At 37.9% G+C, this 13,565-nt stretch overlaps 1 protein-coding gene across 1 annotated transcript; it reads left to right on the forward strand.

Moving 5' to 3' along the window:
* On the forward strand, positions 1–6,032 carry LOC103803515 (transthyretin-like). The gene is made up of 4 exons (XM_009076076.1): positions 1–69; positions 1,773–1,903; positions 4,450–4,585; positions 5,925–6,032. Exons 1-4 carry the CDS (start codon positions 1–3, stop codon positions 6,030–6,032), a joined length of 444 nt encoding a protein of 147 aa, XP_009074324.1.
* The last annotated feature ends 7,533 nt before the right edge of the window (positions 6,033–13,565 follow it).

Below are 13,565 nucleotides of genomic sequence, written 5' to 3' on the forward strand. Positions count from 1 at the left end.
ATGGCTCTTCATTCTGTATTTCTTGTTTTCTTAGCTGGCCTGGCATTTTGTTCCGAAGCTGCACCATCGGTAAGTGTCTCAGCATTGTGGTCCTTCTACTGATGTAGTTCCAGCTTTTTTTTTCTTTTATTATATATTAAGTAGTGTAAGCAAAAAAAAAAAAAAAAAAAAGAGAATCTATTTTATTGCAATTATTTTGATTTTACAGTAGGTAGTAGCTGTGTTCTCTGTTACTGCTCTTTTCTGCCCCTTCTTTTTCTTTCTCTTTAGTAATTAGTGAGAGGACTTTATGGTTTGAGAAGTCGTACTTGTCATTAGACTGAGTAACTCCACGAGAAACAACATAAGAAAGGAAAAATTATCATACTCACTACACAAAATCCTTGAGCCTGTTGAAAAGTATAGCCTTTATATCACAACAAACAAACTGTGATGAGGGATTTTGTTTCCTATTGCGAGATCCATACAGGAGAAAGGCTTTCTGTCTTACTGCTCTACCCACTACAGCTCAATCCCATGTATGCAAGAACGGATCTCCAGACTCATTGATGCAAGCAAAGGACAGAGCCAAAGCCAGGATCTCTCTTCCAGAGGGCTAACTTATTCCAGAAGATCAAGATAAGGACACAGATGCCTCTGCCTGAAATTCTCCTACAAGAGTCTTCTCTCTCTCTCTCTCCCCTCAACTACTCATTCTTCCTCTCAGGCTTGGATCTTTGGGAAAATTAATACCTGACCAACCTTGTTGAGGAAATATACTTTTGTCAAGCTCCCAGAATGTAAAAGTCAGGAAAACTGTCGGTGGCAGTGCAGCCTTCCTTGCCAAGGCCTCACAAGAAACACCAGTGAGGAGCCCCTGCATTCCAGAAAGGGAGCAGGGCAGGATTCCTGGCCGATGGGATGTTCGGTACATCCCAGACTGCAGGAGGGGATGTAAAAGAGGGCTCTTAGTTTTTAACTGTCTACATAACATTTCATTCTGCAATGATTAAATGGATATCAGTGACTGCTATTTTGAGATCATCCCTGATTAGCACCTTCTACAAAGCTCTGTTTTCTCACTTTTCATCTGCAGAATTAGGTAATGGAAGGTCAAAGCCTTGATTCAACTCCACCTTTGAATAGGTAAAGCATTAGGGCATAATCACTACACGTGATGAACAAATTGGCTGTGAAACTATAGCCAACCCATCTTTAAAAGAAGGTTTTCCTCTCCTATCCTTGTGCAGTTGCCAGGGCTGACAAATCTGATCCAACATGCTGTTAGGAGAGAGTCTATATGTGGTGCTTATCAGGTTTACAGCAGAATCAAGGTAACTCTATGGCAACAAGATATCAGAGGTTCTCAAATCCAGAGAGCTGTGCTCAAATTGCCACTCCAAAATACAGAGGAAGAGTTGCCAGATTTTTAAATATTCCTATTACCTTTGATGGCTTAATTATTTCCTGTTGAGGCCTCAATTTAGTTCCAGCTTCATGCTAGAGATGATGTGTAGCTAAGCCATGCCAAAGAGGAAATAGAAATGGAGTCTCACAGCCACAGTGCCTCCCTGGTGTTCATGGCTGTGCTCCTTCCAACAGCTCTGGACATCTTACTCCCTGGCTTCACCATATCTGGCCCCCAGAAAGATTCAGGCTACATACACAACAGCTATCCTGCTGTGGAAAATATGGTCTATACTGTAGATCTAAAGAATAATACTCCTTGCTGCTTTATGATGTGCCACTGCTTACCATTCTTGCAAAGTAAAAACTCTCTCTTCCTGTTGAAGGACCCTCCTGACCCCAAGCAGCCTCTTTACATAAAAGTTCTGGATTCGGTCCGAGGAAGTCCAGCTCCAAATGTTCCAGTTAAGTTGTATAAAGAATCTGCAGACGGAGCTTGGGAACTGTTAAATTCAAAGTAAGTCATACTAAAATAATGAATGAAAGAAGGGAAAGGCAATGGGAAGAAGCCAAATAGTTGAAAGACCAGTTCCACATTCTCTAACATGAGATTCCTTTTTTTTCCCAGAGGAAAGATAATGTAGTATGCTACAGACTGTCTTTAAAATGTACTACAGTTTCAACTACCAAAATGGTTTTATAATGGTTTATCATTCCTATGAGCACAAGAAAGTATTTTAAACTGTCACCACTTCTATTCCTTTACAAAGTTTTGTGTTACTTTTTAGTACTCAGCAATGAACTACTGCATTGTTACCAGAAGAATCAGACAGACTCTTATAGTTTGAAACCAAAACTCTGGTCAAGAATCCTACTTTTATTGGCTATTTTCCTTCTTTATAAATGGGTTTTCATTTCATACAACACCACAGCTTTAAAAAGAAACTGTTTTGAACATATACCACATCATATTTGATAGTCTTCTTGCTTCAAGATAAAGGACTCAGAAAAAGAGAGAAAATTTGGGATAAAGCTTTCTCACTTCCAACCCCACAGAGAAGCAATTACATCTCAAATAACAAAAACAATCTCCAGATATTTAAGCATGGCCATGTGTTTTAAAAAATTATAATTGCAGAATTTCAAATGTAGATGGCTTTTTTAGTTGTCCTCAACTTTAGTATAGAACACTTAAAAAACTAAAAAGCAATTTTTACTTAGAGTATAATCTGAAACGAAATTGGGAACATTCTTAGGGGATACACAGACTGAGCATTCTTTATTCAACAAGTAATATTCTCCGTCCACACTAGCCTTCTCAAGATAGTTGCAAAGTCTCACCCTGAGACCTTTCCAGATCTGTTAAGAGTCTATTCCACCTAAAATAAATAGGTGAGAAAGGGCTCCTAAGAGCTAAAGCTGACATAGCACAGAAATTACGATATAGGGATCCCAGACTCAGATGCATTTCTAGAAATTCATAAGAAACGGTATGTAAGTGGCTCTTTAGTGTCCTGAAGCAGTGAGCTGGCAGTAGCAACAGTGCTCTCAGATGCGTCCTTGACAAATATAGCTACAGTGAATGCCACACATAATTGTACAACATGGGGAAAACAATTTATTCACAGTCCTACTTAAATTGCCTCAAACCCCTCAAGTGAGAAGACAACTTCACACATATTCTATCACTGAAAATGCATTAAATTTTCCAGTAAGAGGGTGTTTAGTTTACTTATCTTCAAGTCTGAGCTTAGAGACTTTTTACAAAGATACTCTCTAAACAGCTGGATGTTGACTGAAGCCATAAAATCATATTTAACCTTTGAAACAAAGAGCAAAGTTACCTTAACACAAGGAAAGAAAAAGTCATGCTAACATTAAATCAATTCCAGCCTTGTTAATTTCTAAATAATTGAACATTAGCAAGAGATTCTGAAATAAATTTTCTCAATTAAAGATACGTTTGGTATTAACTGAGAAGTGATTAATTATCTAACAATGATCAATCTATGACAAAAAACAGAGAATTGAATGGCTAAAAGAATTCTGATAACTGACTAGAGAGCATCTTGTAAGATACAAATAGTGTTCTATCACTTCATAGTTGTAAGCTATCTCAAAGAACAAATCCTAAGTAATGCACTGGACAATGACATTATTTTTCTCTGCATGCAATTTGAATAAAACATGTTCAGAAATAGATTTGGCAGCTAGAACACAAACCCGTGGTTTGTAGCTACTAAACTCAGGCACAAGCAGCACTGTTATTTGCAGATAACCTAACCCATAAAAAAGGGGTACTATGAACCCAATTTTAAACCCAAATAGGTTTCAAATGAGCCAAGTTTGAGAGACACCATTCAATATTGCTTATGGAGCCCTAAATGCATTGGTATTCAGCAATGCACAGATTTAAACCAGTACTATAGTTTTGGATAGCACTGATACCATCTTCAAATAAAATAAAAAAAAAATCTGTTCTTTGAGGATGGAAAATAACTGGTCAATACAAACCACAGGGAATTCCATAAGGCGACTCTGTTAGCTGACCTACGGTCATTTCAAATAGCAGATTTCAAATTTCTAATAGCCAACTGTAAAAAGCATTTATAGTGATAAAACAACTCAATACATTTAAATAAGAAAGAAAACTGTGGAAAAATCAGGAGAGTTGGCCCTACTTAGCTGCACAGTAAGTGCATCATAGAGCTTCCACATTGCTTACAGCAGTGGTGAAGTTTTTCCTCTGAGTGGGTTCATTTAATTAACTCCAAGACTCTGCCAAGAGTCTATGAACAACAATGCCCGTTCTTGGCTCACCCCCAAACCATGCAGAGTAGTGACATGGCAGACTGCCATCTGCTGTGGTCATTGTGGAAGTAGCAAATGCCAAGATAAGCTCTGAAGCATCCGTAATGCACATGGACTTAAGCCATTCCAGAGCAATAGAAGTATTCATCATATTACTTAAGCTACGCATTGCTCGAGTTCAATTACTAAAAACTGCATCTTTCTCAGGCTTTTAACCAAAACATAAAAGAGCATTATTCTCCCATCACACAGACAAACCAATGACAAAGGAGGCCTCCCTGAATTTACAACTAAAGAAAAATTTGTAGCAGGAGTATACAAGATTGAGCTTGACACAGCCTCTTATTGGAAGAGTCTGGGCTTGAATCCCTTCCATCACCATGCTGATGTGAGTATTCACTTTCTCCTATACTTTAGTTGCAAAGAATAAAGATACTTTATATGTCCAGGCTTCAGTTACTAACAGGACATGTTGAACTCTATTTTCACTTCAAAAATCTTCTCACCTTAACACTTTAAATCCACAGTCTCAAAGCTTTGTAACAACATACTCATGACAGAACCTAGGTCTAGCTTCCCTGTTACTCTCAGTAATCTCTTATGAAGAGATTTTCTATCCTTCTATTCCGCTTAAGTTTGTGATTCTTATCGTGACTATTCTAAACACCTGAGGGAGAATAACAGGTGGAGTATACTGTTAAGTCTCCTGGGATAGGTTTTCTCTGCCTTTTGGACCCAGTATTTGTATGGCTACAGACAAAGTGTATAATATAGATTTGTAAATATAATGGAAGTATGTACTGTGTTCTGGATGCTTGGATCCTCAGTTTGTAACAGAAAGAAAAGGTATAACATGCCTTTTTAATTTGCACAGGACAAATAAATTGGTTAGAGAAAGGTGTTCCAAACCAGATACCAAGTGAGGCCTGCTGCAGGGTTTTGGACCCTTTGGGGGTTGTCCCCTTCCCCTCCACATCATCAGTGTTTTCATATGACCTTTCAGCAGTAGCAGTGCTATATTAGTTGTTTGCTGGACTGTGACAGATCTGCTCAGCCATTCTTCATCTCCTTGGAGAAAAGGTGGCAAACACCTGAGTTAAATTATGTTTCTGCCTTCCCAAAATGGATGATGACACTCTTATACTAGACAATTATGAAGGTTAATGATGGATAGCCTTGTCTTCTGTGATAACTGAAATATGCACGAAGATGAAAGATTTACAATATGCGAGTAAATGGATTATATATCAAGATAATCTTTAAGTCTATATTCAAGACTAGAAATTAATTTTATCTAGAGTGCAAGGGCCTTCTTTCTTAAAAACAAGCTTCAGTAGGGATCACATTTTGCTCAGTTCACTGGTTGTTTCATATGAATTTTTTTTTTATTAATGGTGAAGGGAGCACAAGCTCTGCATCGAAGAATATTAAACTGCGTCTGTTTTAAAAGTCAGCACTCATTTCACAACACAAAATAATCTACTATGTAGGGTGAGAAATCAAAGGACAGGACGTGTTGATGGGGGCAAAGTTAATAGAGCTGTAGCAAATCATTCATACATAAGGTTATTATCATGCTGTAGACAAAGGAATGCATTGTTTCATACTTTGGCCTAATGCCAGTTACTGTAGCATACTGTTATATAAAATGATCAGAATTGTTCCATCAAGGTTTGCATCTAGAGGTCACTTCTCATTTGTCTTGTATTGTTTTTTTCGTTTTCCAGGTAGTGTTCACAGCTAATGATGCTGGGTATCGACATTACTACATTGCTGTTGTCCTCAGTCCCTTTTCTTACTCAACTACAGCAGTAGTCAGTGATCCAGTGGAATAGATGCTGACATTAAGCATGAAAATTCAGATGTGTACATTAAATTTTTCTTAAATTATTAGAATTCAGTATCTGACTGTAACAACAGCTTTAGATTTCATAGTAAATCACTAACAGTAACAGTCAAGTTGTTTATTCTCTTTGTTAGCTTTAGGAAAAACGTGTATTGACTTTGTTTTCAAATACTCTCCTGAAAAAGGTAATCTATATATTCTGTATACTGCCTGTATTGTCCTTCTGAATAAAAGTTTGGGGTTTGAAAAAAACACATTAAGCTTAGGAAAAATGCATTGAAATTCCATTACTGAGACTCTGAGGATAAACCAAAGTCTTCCATGAAGTTAATAAATTACATTTCTTCTTGCAAAGGAGGTAAACAAAACACATCTGAAAGGCATCTCATGAAAAGTAAGCACACAGAAAACGCAATCCAGCGCTACCATCTCCTATTCTTTATTACTGAAGCCCACAACAAATGGGATTACTTACTAAGGGCCCCACATAATCATCAGATAAACTCACCTCTCAATTCTAATTTTTGAGATCTAGAAGTAAAAGTGTAATCAAAATAGGGAATGAAACTCCTTAACTCCAAAGTAGCATTAAGAATCAGGCATTATTTATTGCAACACCAGATGCATGAGGATCTCTCCACCAAGCTCCAAAACTTCCAGTTTGCCTCTGCCAGTGGACACCTCAGAACAGCAGGCAGAACTTCTAGCCCTATGGATGGCTCTAGAGCTAGCAGAAGGGAAAAGAACAAATATGTGGACTGACTCATAATATGCCTTCAGTGTCATCCTTGCTCATGGTGCCACATGGAAAGAGAGAGGCTTGCTGACAGCACAAGGATCCTTGATCAAATACAAACAAGCAATCCTGTCACTCTTTGACATCGTTCACCAGCCCAAAGAGGTAGCCACACTACATTGTAGAGTGCTCCAGCAGGGAAATTCCCCAATCCACTTCAGAAATAAATTGGTTGATAAGGCTGCAAAAGAGGTTGCACAACAAAGCATCCTAGCATTAGTACCTGAAAAGACTATCAAACCCAGAAGGTAAGCCTGACTACAGTCAAGCAGATCTGAAATCAGCCACATATTTGAAAGTCCAAAATCAAGAAAGTGGGTGGCTGGTTGACTCCAAGCAATCAAGTCATAGTTCCTCCTCAATTAATGTTGCAGATTGTGAGGGAGAAACATCAGCAAACCCACTGGGGAATTGATGCAATGATGGCCAACTTACAACCCTAAATACGCAGCATACAGATGACTAAAATTATAAGATCTGTCACTGAAAAATGCCCAGCATGCCTCAAAAACAATCCTCAAAATTTAAGAAGGCCACCCCAAGGAACCATTAGGAAAAGGTACCCACCAGGATTATTAGCAAATTGATTCTTCTGAGCTACCACACCAACAAGGGTACAGGTACCTCTTAGTACTGGTAGATACCTTTTCAGGATGGCCAGAAGTCTTTCCCTGCTGCACCAACAAAGCTAGAGAGGTAACTAAAATGCTTCTCAAAGAAATCATACCCAGATTTGGGATACCTATTGGGATATCAATGGATAGGGGACCCCACTTTGTATCTGAAATGTTACAGCAACTAAGTAAACAATTAGGTATTGACTGGGACCTCCATACCCCACGGAGACCTCAATGCAACAGAAAAGTTGAAAGAATGAATCAGATGTTAAAAAGGCAATATAGTAAAATATGTGAAGAAGCCTCCCTGAAATGACCACAGGCCTTAGCACTGGCATTATTAAGAATCAGAGTACAACCCCAAACAAAATAACAAGTAAGCCCATATGAATTATGTTTAGAAGACTGTTCCAGGCCACAATCTTCCCTGGGCCAACGGAACAAATTGGAAGTCAGGAAATTGAGAACCATTTAGTTTTTCTTGGAAAATCTTTAAATAAACTAAAGGTATTTATTGTTCTTTTGGAACCATTAACCTTAGATACCCCAGTTCATTCATTTCAGCCCAGGGGTCAAGTGTATATAGAGACCTGGAAATCAGAACCACTACAGGAGCAGTGGAATGGACCATACCTGGTTTTCTTGACCACCTGGACTGCTGTGAAGGTAAAGGAATCTCTCCGTGGATACACTGTAACAGGGTCAAAAAGACAGCAGACCAGGAGTGGGCTGTGGAAAACATCAACCCTGTGCACATGAAACTCATGAGACCGTCATCCAATCAAAAAAATAGAAGCTAGATTAATAATATTTTGTGTTATTTTGTCTACAAGACAAGGTTTTGAGGAAAACTTGATGCTAACCTTGACCCAGGGATTTGGTATGATGAGCAATTGATGATATGCCTTCCCATCCTAAGAAAACAGGATGACAACTGGTAGAGTCAATTTTTCTGCAGTCTTTCTGCCCATCCCATCACAATTTCTGCATGTCTCTGTCTTTAAACACAATTTGGGCTTCTAGTTTGCTCTAGAGGTCCCTTCCTAAGAGGGAACCAGACACTCAGGCATATATAAAAATTGGTTGAGTTATCCATTGTTTTCCAGATTTTACAGGATTGGAAAATTTTTGCTTTTCAGCCTTCCCTGTCACCCCAACGACACTTACAATTTCTTGACTTTCCCTTGATTTGTATTCAACACCAAACAGGTGGCCCCAATATCTATTGAAAATGAAAAAAAAAAAGAAAAATCAATTTCTGTTTCCCCAGCTCTATTGTAACCAGGGGTTCAGCTGGGGTTTCCACCCCTGGTGCTTTCATTGTTGCTGTACTGGCAGTTCCATCACTCCCCTTTCTGTCCTCCTGTGAGGGCATTCCCACTTCCAATGGCCAAACCATTCACAATATGTACATTGATTACATTTCAGTCCCCACTTTGGGGGTCCCCTTCTCATTTTTTGGTTTGTTGGTGCCCCCTTGAGGGCAGCAATAAGCTTTGCATCTCTCCATTTCTCCTTTTCTCTCCTGTTTTCCTCCTCCTCCCCTCCATTGATGAAAACCTTCCACGCTACTTTCAGGAGTTTTCTCAAATCTCTCGAACCCCTCTCCCCCTAGTTTTTGTAAATGGTGTTGTAATCCAATGTGCCATTCTCAGACCACTTTCTTTGATCCTCCAGCTTGTACACTGGCCACTACTGAATACAATACTTAATTTAGACTTAGGAATGGGTCTCCCCCCACCTTTTTCCAGTGGTTCAATATACACTTCAATGGTGAGCTGGGGATATCATTCCCCACCATGGCTTTCAAGGCCACCGTTCCCACATTTATCAATAGAGGCTCAACAAAAGCAACACCAAGAAAAACGATTTCCAATGCACCAATAGAGAGTTCCATGCAAGGGACTCAAACCCCTAATCCTTGGGGACTCAAAACCCATGTGGATGGTAAACTTACCCAGGGACTCAAACCCTGCAGGAGATTCAAATTCCCTTACTCAGACAATCCCAAAATATTAAATAATGCCTTACCTACCCAGGGATCTTGCCCCTGAGCCGCAGAGATTCCCTGAGAATCCCTCAGTGCCAGCTGGAGATACATCAACCCTGGATCCACCAAGGCTCAGAAACAAGGTCCCATCTGGGTCACTAGAAACTGTCAACGAAATTGGGAATGAAACCCCTTAGCTCCAAAGCAGCGTTAAGAATCAGGCATTATTTATTGCAGCGCCGGATGCATGGGGGATCACTGCACCAAACATTCATACCTAGCTCCAAACACTTCCAGTCTTTTATAAACACAAGTCATACATATTCAATAGTTTCCATACAAATAGGCTAATCACTTCCCTGAAATCATTATCATAGCCCCTCCCTTCACTATAATATCACGCAAGCTTACTAAATTGAGGTGGTGGTTCCCGGGGTGCGCTTTTGAGGCCATCCAAGCAGCTTAGTCTGTGGCCCTCCCTGCACTTTTAGCCCTTTAATGGTGTTACTTTTGCTTAAGCCTGCTGTATACATTGATAGTTCCTTTGTTCCCTTATCTTCTTGTTCCATCCATCCATCCTTGGTTCCTGCCCAGTGAGCATGCCCATCTTGCTTTAATCTAAGACACACAGTTCCCCATTTCTAGCCCAGTAAGCATGGCCTATATGTCTTGTTTTAATCATTATCTAAGAGCACCCTTGGTTCCTGCCCAGTGAGCATGCCCATCTTGCTTTAATCTAAGACACACAGTTCCCCATTTCTAGCCCAGTAAGCATGGCCTATATGTCTTGTTTTAATCATTATCTAAGAGCACACATTCTCTATTTCTAGGTTAACCCTTTGGTATCAAAAACAGCTTCAAAGTGACAGCAGGGCAGAACAACATTGAAGGATGCCAAGCATGCTACACAAAGTGCTGTCTTTCCTGTTTTCCAATATATCATAACTGGTGACACTTTCAAGGACAGCCCATGGCCAATGTTGCAGAAAAGTATATCCATCAAACATACCTGAAGGAGTTTATTCATGCATTTTCAGAAAATTCTGCAAATAGATTTGTCCCTACTTGAAGCACTCCCAAAAATTACTTGCACACCTCTAACCATCAGACACTTTTGTAATAGCAATAACATACAAATAAAAATAACTGATGCTTCCCCAAGAAAACCAGCTTCCTATTTAATGCCAGGAGAAATATGGATGAATCCTTCTATTCCCATTCTAGTAATCCACACATAGGGATGAACCACTAGGAGATTCAACAGATTAGAAAATCTGTCTTGGAGAAGGATGCAAAAACATTGAGTCATTTAGCCTAATAAAACCAAAAGCTGAAAGCATACAAATACCATAAAAGGGAAAACACTTTGCTAGCCTAAGGCTTGATCCCATCACAACCTAACCTGATGTATTTAGACAGGTGTGTCCCTTCCTTTTGCTGTTATTTTGAGGTACTGAGCACTAGAAAAATGAGCACTTTGTCTAGAAACAAAACACAAAGATGATATGTTTTCCACTGAACCTCAGAATAAACAAACCAACACAATCTTTAGAACATTATATTTCATAAAAGACAATGATAAAAAAGTACAAACATTTTCATGAACAACAAAAAACCCCAAAACTATGATAGTACACAGGAAATTCCCAGCATTTGTTTCAGTGCATTTTTCATTAAGCCTATCTTATATATCTCTACAAATAAAATAATCTTAAGTACACTTCCTCTTGCTGATATGTAATGGAACCTTTTAATATTTTTACATAACTGGCTCATTAGTAACCCACTGCAATATAGTCATAGTAAACATAACGATAGAAAAATAAACTGGCAAGATCCAAGAAAAAGGGTATTTTGCACTTGCTTTTCAATATCCTGTCTATTGCAAAATGGATTTTATGTTCTATATTCTACTTAAATTTGAAATATAGAAAATGGGCTTAAGAGTATCTTAGCATATTGTCCAGATTCAACCATTAATATTTATGCAACATTTTTACTTGTTAATTCGCAAGACCTTCAGAATCTTGTAAAATACTCTTTCTTCTCCCTCCATGTTCACTCCTTGAAGAGACGTCCTTAATTTGCCTTGTCAGCAATCCAAAAGCCAATGTGATTGGCTCCTCTATAGATTTTACAAGAATCATGAAAATATCAAAAGGAATGTGCACAACTCTTAGTTCTGCATCATATTTATTTTGTTTCAAGGCACTGTCTATGTTAAAATTCACTACAGAAGAGTACTGAGCTCAAGCAGGTAGTATACAAACACTATTGTGATGTAATTTAAGATGGCAACTTGTAAAACTTCCCGACAAAGTGATAAAAGGTATTTAGAGATGAGTGTTGGTCAACGATTCATAATTTAACATCCATCACTTTGGGGCACCAAAATGTAAACTGTTTAAGAACTCACCTATGTGTCACAATCCATTCACATACTGGTTTAAATCACATTTTTCTAGGACCATACATGACCAATCACTTAAAGGTGTAAAGTTATATTAGTTCGGCCACAGCATATGTGTAATATAGGATGTATATATATAAGTATATATACATATATATGCATTAGAAGTTTTTTAAATTGCACATAAATTTCACAGAATGTCCAACAAACGGGCATAAAAGCATACTTCAGAAAACAGTACAGGCCTACAGTACCAATGGATGCTTCATAATCACAGGTGTTAAATTGTAAGTGAAATTGTACTGAAAACCAGAAATCACTTCAAAATTACATCAAGGATTAAAAAATTTATTCAGCTGTTCTGAAAGAATTGTATTAGTCTGTTATGAAATAAGACTAATTTTATTTTGAAGATATAATTGTTCATACAGTGTATTAATTATCTCCCCTTTCTTCATATGCTTCAGAATATTCTATACACTTAGTTATAGAAAAATATATCAGGAGGTGATCAAACAACTTAAGCATGCTTTTGAAGGATGTTTTCTTCACTTTATGCTTTTAGTTATTTTCATTGTACTACATCATTCCTAAAGCATATTAGATTAACTGGTAGATTTTAAGACAATTCCAATACAGTATAAAATATCCTTTACAATTGTTCTCAACTACTTAAATAAAATAATTATATTTCTACTAAATATTTGAGATGCCTACAACTAAGCTCATAACTTTACTGAAGAATGGCTAAGGGCAAAATTTGCTGCTGGGATGTCAAGGAAATAAAAGGCGTTTATGGCAAACAAACTTAAAATATACAAAGCACCACACCACCCATGGCAGCAATTCAGGAAACCAACACATAGTAAAGTTAGTATTCTTTGTCAACACTCTTACAGAACACTCTATGGATAAACAATCCTTATTATATATACTGCTTTCCATTCTTCATGGGAGCAGAAGTCAGTCTTTGGTTCCTAAAGAGTTCAGTAACTGTGACAAACAAAACAATTTAGTGGATCTTGGTCAATATCTTTGTATTATAACATAGAAAATAAATGACCCGGTCCTTTTCCTTAGTATTAACAAGGGATGTAAAAAAATATTGGGAAAAGATAATAATGCTTAGCAGTGGGATACTTTTAGGTAGCATAATATTACAAGCAAAGAGAAAATAAGAAGATATGTTTTTCATTATAAGCTAAAGAAAGAGGCTAGTTACTCATATATATAACACCACAAAAATAGAGAAACAGACAGGACCAAACCTTAGCGGAACTGCGCAACCTCAATCTCATTGACAGTCATCGACTTGAGGATACTTAGTGCATCATGGAAGCACTCAGCACTCTACCAAAATAGGCCCTTAAATAGCTATATTGAATAATATATTATGAGTGGAATTCCCAAAAGCACTTGAGATTGGCCTTTCCGTTCCACTTAACGTCATTCACACTCATCCTCATCAGTGGAACACTATGACCAATACCATGGTTCTGAAAACTCCACATTGCAAGCATTAGAACTATTAGAACTATGTTTTACTATTCTCTTAAAAATCTAACTTTAATATTCTTCCAATGAAGACACATTTTTGGCTCTTCTGATTTTGGAGGAATAAAAGTGCTGTTTACTAGGATTTTTTTTTTCTTAAAAAGAACAATACCAAAATACTGTACGCACCGAGACACATTGTTTTAGGCATTAAA

This window comes from Acanthisitta chloris, unplaced genomic scaffold (genome assembly GCF_000695815.1).
Source record: "Acanthisitta chloris isolate BGI_N310 unplaced genomic scaffold, ASM69581v1 scaffold3416, whole genome shotgun sequence".
In the NCBI taxonomy this organism is placed as follows: Eukaryota; Metazoa; Chordata; class Aves; order Passeriformes; family Acanthisittidae; genus Acanthisitta; species Acanthisitta chloris.

What these genes read in the sequence shown, in the direction of transcription:
- LOC103803515 (XM_009076076.1), top strand. Translation starts at nt 1, where the DNA reads ATGGCTCTTCATTCTGTATTTCTTGTTTTCTTAGCTGGCCTGGCATTT. An exon ending in GTTCCGAAGCTGCACCATCG is followed by an intron (nt 70 to 1,772) that starts GTAAGTGTCTCA and finishes TTCCTGTTGAAG; the next exon opens with GACCCTCCTGACCCCAAGCA. An exon ending in CCTTCCATCACCATGCTGAT is followed by an intron (nt 4,586 to 5,924) that starts GTGAGTATTCAC and finishes TTCGTTTTCCAG; the next exon opens with GTAGTGTTCACAGCTAATGA.